The sequence below is a fragment of the Xyrauchen texanus genome, chromosome 15, assembly GCF_025860055.1.
Source record: "Xyrauchen texanus isolate HMW12.3.18 chromosome 15, RBS_HiC_50CHRs, whole genome shotgun sequence".
NCBI classification, from domain to species: Eukaryota; Metazoa; Chordata; class Actinopteri; order Cypriniformes; family Catostomidae; genus Xyrauchen; species Xyrauchen texanus.
In genome coordinates this window covers 36875898-36882776 of record NC_068290.1, presented here as the reverse complement: position 1 = coordinate 36882776, position 6879 = coordinate 36875898, and the positions used below count along the sequence as shown (strand labels likewise).

At 38.2% G+C, this 6879-nt stretch overlaps 1 protein-coding gene across 2 annotated transcripts; it reads right to left on the bottom strand.

Moving 5' to 3' along the window:
• Positions 1-1033: 1033 nt before the first annotated feature.
• On the bottom strand, positions 1034-5401 carry LOC127656116 (iroquois-class homeodomain protein irx-1-like). 2 transcript variants are annotated; one of them, XM_052144299.1, is made up of 4 exons: positions 4962-5401; positions 2516-3515; positions 2283-2355; positions 1034-1380 (listed from the first exon to the last, which is right to left on the bottom strand). In XM_052144299.1, exons 1-4 carry the CDS (start codon positions 5196-5198, stop codon positions 1323-1325), a joined length of 1368 nt encoding a protein of 455 aa, XP_052000259.1. In that variant the 5' UTR covers positions 5199-5401; the 3' UTR covers positions 1034-1322. The 2 variants fall into 2 exon arrangements, with proteins under 2 accessions (XP_052000259.1, XP_052000260.1); XM_052144300.1 differs by lacking the exon at positions 2283-2355.
• Between the last annotated feature and the right edge of the window lie 1478 nt (positions 5402-6879).

The following is a 6879-nucleotide window of genomic DNA, read 5'->3' as shown; positions in this document are numbered from 1 at the left end:
AGCTTTAATTTATCTGTAATTCTGCATCTTTGTCCCCTGTATCAAAATGTGTTAAATCGTACAAGAAGTACAGAGAACATTTAACATAAGATCTAAATAGTATACAGTGTCATATACAATGATTTAACACGTGGCAGTTAAAATAGCTTGAATGATAGCCTAATTGAAACATCCTTGTGAATGGTTGCTTTCATCGCCGCTTAAGACAATGATAAAGATAAAGACGTATATATTACTTATAGTATTATTATTCATTTATTTATATTGTTTTTATGTTCCCTGAATTATTATTATTATTTTTTATTATTATTATTTTAACAGTGGTTATATTTGAATAATTTCTTTGGGAAAATAATGTATTTCGCTTCCATGAAACATTAGTGTAATTACTGCACCATAAGTGTCATTACTGTTAGTATATGTCGTATAATAAATAATATGCGCTGTGGAGTATTGTGTTGATGACGCTCATGAGTCCACACACCACACTGACTCTGAACTGAATGTTACTCTCCTCAACAAATTAATCATTTATTATGTATCGAGTTTTCTTCTTCTTCTTCTTGTTTTTCTGACAGATTAGATTTAACCATTTGATTTTGTTTGCACAGGGCGTTCCCACATTATTACTTAATGATATTCCCAGCTGCTTCGGTCTATTTTCCGCCTCCAGCAGCCATCTGGTCTCTTATTAGCACCTCAATGCATTTCCAGCCAGCTCCATTTAACAAATGAATTTGAACACTCCCGCAAAATATTTTGAGATCTGTTTGTCCCATGCAAACTAAACGACCGGCAATGACTTTTCCCACTTTAAAAAGCATTGACTATTATTAACGGAGATTATCCGAAGTAAAACGAATACTAGTACTACTAATAGTAATAATAATAATAAAATAAACAATAAGAAATCGACGACAAAACTATACAATTAAATAAAGATTCAAATAAATAAATACATGATGTGATAACTTCACTAATATCTTAACCCATTCAGAAACCACAAAAAAGCGTACGTTGAATTTGTATATAATTTCATTTCGTTTATTAGACAAAATATATGATCTGAACAAACTCCTTCAACTCACTATTTACAAATGTGGGTCACCTTAAAGGAAAACACCAACACACAAAGACAAAATAAGCCTACCAAATGTCCCACGGTAAGGAAGGGATCACAGGTGTCATTATGTACAACTCCACCGGGTGCTAATCAAACTCGGCCATTTCTTTTAGAGTATCTGAATGCTATGCTGAATTGATTTAGTTTTCATTGTCACATCATGAGTGCCATCAGTCTTTTTCCAGGGCAAATGTCTTGATCAAGCGGAAGAGAGGGCTGTTAGGACCCTCTGCGTTGATTCCTGCTGGTTTCTTGGGCTGAGGAGACAGACAGAGAAAGAGTTTGATGTTATATGGTACATCTATCTCCAAAACAAGAGCATGACGTATAGCCACTCAAATAAACAATTCGTGTCGGCTTCAATATACCTTTTATTAATAACAAATATTAGTCATTAACAAATAGGCTTTGAGGATATATTAACAGATAAGTAGCCCATGTTCATAGGATATATTTGTAACATGAAAAATAACATATAGTGGAAATATACAAAGTTCCATGAATTTAATAAAGAAAGTGAATCCACATTAGCTAATGTTCTGTTAAGCTTTAGAATAACGCAATGGAAATAGCCTAAATATTGCGCGGTAAATCCATCCATAGCTAGTCTGTGGCTGGCAAGACCAGTGTGTTCCGGCCATAAACATACGTTTTAATAACGGTGCTATATAAATGGACTAGTATTGTGATTTAATAGCAAATCCACTGGTGCGACTGGTGCAATTATGCCAAAAGGAAGAAAAAAAAATGTGGCACTTAAAGGGGAAAGTTTCAGCAAGACTGCTCCCCCGAGGTTCACATTTCCCAAGGGTCTTTAGGAAAAGCACACAGCCCTGGTGACTTGATAAGTAGTTATTCTCCTGAGAGACAGTGTGTGTGTGTGTGTGTGTGTGTGTGTGTGTGTGTGTGTGTGCGTGCGTGTGTGTGTGTGTGTGTGGGAGGGGGATTCGTGGCCCTTTGTCAGCAGGAAAAGCACAAATATTTATTATAAGCGCTAAGCTCAGATTTTTCTCTTCCTGTCTGCTAGGAAATAGCTTTATCCTATGAGTCTTTCTCAGATAAGCGGCTATAAAACAGACGTTTGATAAAAGTGCGTTTTATCGTTTGGTAATAATAATAATAATAGGCCTAATAATAAATATATAGAAAAGAAATGTACCTGTCATGAAGAGGACGAAACGATGACTTTAAAGGTTGCGTTGGTGACTCATTTCTGAGAACATTTTCCCGATCTGTGATCAAAATAAATATATACATAAATATATAAATAAATAGAAACCTCATTAGGATTTACACGACATTTAGTATATGCTACAGATAATTTATTCATAATAATAACATGTGGGACCCATTCTGGACTCATGGTGCATACCTAATGTGTTTTGTGCATACCTATGTGTTTTGGACTGAGGTCCTCTGGCGCATTGTCACTGTTCACGGCTGCCATAGATGACACCACCACCGACGTGGGCTGTTGTTGTTGCTGCTGCACATGAACATGATGATTTGGGTGATGTTGATTGACGCCAAGGAAAGAGCGGACGTTCAGCAGGGAGTTCTGTCCCAGGAACGCGCCATTTGTCCAGTTGTGGAACTTTCCAATCTGGCACGTGTACAGTCCATGGCTGGGCAGGAAGGCCGGGTGAGCAGCCGTGTGAGTGGCGGGAACTGAGGGTGATGCTGGTTTCAGTGAGCTATCTGGACTAGTTGCAGTTTCCGCTAATGACCATATTTTTGGCTTATTGCTAACCGGAACTTGAAAACTTCCCTGCCTACCAGGGGACAGTACCCTTGTGTTGTTGTTGTTTCCATCAGATGGCTCTTTGCTGACAGAAATGGCGTTTGATTTGGATTTTTCGTAGGCCTCCTGGGCCTGGAGGGCAAGCACGTGTCGTTTCTCCTGGAGACTCTGGAGTTCCCTGCGCTTTTCCTCATCCTCATCATTGCTTTGATCTCCATCATTGTCGTCGATCTTGTCAATATCTATGCTCTCCAAATCTATTTCCTCCTCATCCTCGTTCTTCTCTGCGTCCCCCTCGTTATCGCTACCAAATATGTTACCATCTTCATCCTCTTTACTTCTGGCGCCCCATGTCACCTTGTTCTCCTTCTTGAGTCTCCTTCTTGCGTTGGCAAACCATGTGGACACTTGTGTGAGGGTCATCTTGGTGATGATGGCCAGCATGATCTTCTCGCCTTTGGTGGGATAAGGGTTTTTCCTGTGCTCGTTGAGCCAAGCCTTCAGAGTGCTGGTACTCTCCCTTGTGGCGTTTTTAGGCCTGGCAGGGTCTCCATACTGAAACTGCCCATAGGGGTAGAAGGCAGGGCCAGTGTGGGCAGCAAAGCTGGCAGGATGAACACCAGGGCTGTCTTTTAACTCATACTGAGAGCCCTAAAATGGCATTGACAAGAAAAAAGGAACATAATATTAGAAACGTGTTTTTGTGGACATACAATAATCTGCTCAAATTAAGTCTTAATATACTGCATGCATCAAAAATCCCCACATGAGTGTTTGTCATATCACTCCTATAGCCTACATTGCTATTTTTCTGTACCAGGCTAATTTCTTCTCTGTTTGCCTGTTCTCTTAAAAAAGAGAAAAAGAAAAAAAAAGACAAAATCTGATTTATTTGCAACATTATTTTACCCAACCTTTTAAAACAACCATTTGTTTTGACCTTTGACCAGCATTGGCCAAAAAGCTAGGCCACATATACAAGCAACAGCACAAACAATAGACATGTTATCCAAAAATTTGATACAATAAGAGATAAAAAGAATTCCAGTAAAAATGACAACTTACAATCAATATAATATTATAAATTTCAGATCGTTGTGTGATTGTGTGTACAACTATAGGCCTATGTATATTTAAAATAAGGTTCACCCATGACACAGGCCTTACTACCGATATCATTATTTGTCACTGATAGAACAAAAATGACAGACATTTGCATAAGTGCTTAATATTAATTATTAATGCAGAAAATTATTCCGAAAAAAAGTTTTTAGCTGCATTGAGGTAGTGAAAAAGAAAGATTAATGTACCATGCGCAAGGGATTTATGACAAAATGTGAATGAAAGATAGTATTTCTTATTGAGAGGCACAGCTGGTTAATAAATACATATATTTTTCTAATTTTGAAAATGCTGTGACATACTGCTATTTGAGTAAAGAAAATGAATGGATACTGCTTTTGTGAACAGCAATAATAAGACGTAAAACATCCTTTTCCCAAGGTTCTGCCTTTTTATTACTTTCCTTATTTTATTATTTTTATTTATTTATTTGTTTTTATTTTTAGATAGGAAACTGTCCAACGATTGTTATTTATTTATGTGTTGATGAAGGCACCCGTTTCAAACAATAATTAATTTAGCGTTTTGTGTTGTTGTTGTTTATTCTCCAGGGCAAGAATATGTCCTAGGACAACATCAAAGTGCTCAATTGAAACTATTTAAATTAATTTAATCTGAAGATCAATTAAAACGTAAGAATTTGGCAAGTTTAGGTTTTGTGCCGTTACTATAAACCCGCAGAAAAATTCTCCAATTCAAAATCCAAACCGGGACAAAACTTTTCGGGGTATATCATGGCGGTCGTAAACACTAAATTTTAATTATTGCGTTCTATTTGGATTTTTTAGTCTGCATGTTAAAAGCTGAAGATAAACTTGCCATATAAAATGCAAGCTTCGGTTCGTTTACCCTGCATGTGTCCAATCCCCCCCAATAAAGGTTTGGAAATCATGGGATACGATGCTCTGAAAAAAATAGAAAAGCAATAAAAGACGAAATACGATCCGTTTATGAATGCATAGATACTTTTCTTACCATTTGGGAGAAAAGTGCCAGATCGGCGCTGGTGTAAGGCAGAAAGGCGCTGTAGTTGTGTGCGTACGGATACATGCCCAACACCGAGGACACCGCTGCGGCCGCCGCGGACGCGCTTCCACCGATCTCAGCGCTCCCTCCGCGGGATGAGGGAGTCAACACTCCCGGACGATCACCTCCGTACACCGCCTGGGAGGCACTTAAATACTGAGGGTAACCCAGCTGAGGGAAAGACATCTCCTTCGCCACGTCGGAAGCCAAAGCAAGCCAAAACGCGAATAGATCACCAAAAGAAAAAAGCGAAAGAGTTTCTCTCTCAAGCAGAACAGGGTGAGAATGGTAAATGCTCGACTTGAAATCTCAGCTTCTCTTTTACAGCAAGTCCGTCGGATGTGATCAGATCAACAATTGAGCTCCAACTGATGTCTCTGCCCCTAGGTCCCGGGCTGATCTCTCAGATACAATTTGAAGTTGATGCTTTGATTGGCGTCCCAAGCTCCTCCTCGTTGGCGCATGTGGTTTGTGCATTGGCCAGGGCCACTTTTGCACTGTTTGGAGGATTGTATGTTAAATGTTTAGCATTAGAATACATTCACTGTAGTGTGACAACCTGTCTACACGATTTTACAGCTGCCCAGCACTGGGCAAATAAACTTATAGGCACGCGGAACTTATTTGAATGGGTCATAATTCTTATAATCACTGGCGAATTAAAACTACATTCGCGATGACACTGATCTTCACGAGGTATTGGCAATTAAACAACTGGTTTTTGTTTGTTTGTTTGTTTGTTTGCTTTTTTCTCAATGTGCTTATTTACAGTGACTGATTCTTTGACTATTGTAACATTTAGTGGAATAAAATACAGTAAATCAAATTCAAACTTAGCACTTGCTTAATTGTTCTTTTGGAGTGGATCTAAATAATTCAAGATGTGTATTTCCATAATCTAAATCTCATGAATTTATTTGTCATTTTACGTCTTTACTGACAGATTCTAATGCATGAACTTTCAAAGACATATTCCGCATAATTTATGTGCAAGGACTACTTTCATTTGTTAAAACAGATTAATCGACCGTTCTCAATATTAGGAAACGGGGCAGTATTTTCCTGGGATTTTCCTGGCTGTCCAGGAAAAAAAAAATCTTTCTATTTCTACTATCTCTCTCTCTTCCTCAAACACACACACACACACACACACACACACACACACACACACACACACACACACACACACACACACACACACACACATAACCCCGAGGCACTTACAAGTACACATTGGAGGAGGGGGCGTTGGGGGACTTTGTATTTATGTTTCATTGTTAAATACTGAACGAGGTGATGTCGTGAATAATCGTGAGCACTTCATTAACATGCATACAAATTATTAATACCACTAATAATAGTCATGACAGATAATGGAATCGCCTGTGGTCTGACAGTTCAGATTTAATGTTGGTAACAATAATCTCACATAATTACACCACATATTTACAGAAATTACTCCCAACAATAACGGTTAAAAATGCACCAAATTGCAGCACTCTTGTCTTTGGTTAATATAGACAATGCAAATGCGAAAACCATTTTTTTCCCCCGGCAATGTTTTTCTTTTAAACGTGCTTTTCCAAAGTATCTTATTTCTATTTGAACTTTATATATATACGGAAAAAAAATACAATTTCCTATATATATATATGTATTCATGTAAAATAATTAATTTGAGACAAACACCATGCACTAACATGCACTAATGTTTGCGTTTGCATATGCGGTTGCGGTCTTCGTTTCCAGGGTCCGGGACTCGCTCTTGCATGGGATCGCTGCTCGAGCGCTGCTAAAGTTGTGTTCGTTGAAAGGATATAGTGGATTTAATAGTTTAACGGCTCAGATGAAGCCATTGATTGTGATC

What these genes read in the sequence shown, in the direction of transcription:
- LOC127656116 (XM_052144299.1), bottom strand. Translation starts at nt 5,198, where the DNA reads ATGTCTTTCCCTCAGCTGGGTTACCCTCAGTATTTAAGTGCCTCCCAG. An exon ending in TGGCACTTTTCTCCCAAATG is followed by an intron (nt 3,516 to 4,961) that starts GTAAGAAAAGTA and finishes ATGCCATTTTAG; the next exon opens with GGCTCTCAGTATGAGTTAAA. An exon ending in CCTCAGTCCAAAACACATAG is followed by an intron (nt 2,356 to 2,515) that starts GTATGCACAAAA and finishes TTTTGATCACAG; the next exon opens with ATCGGGAAAATGTTCTCAGA.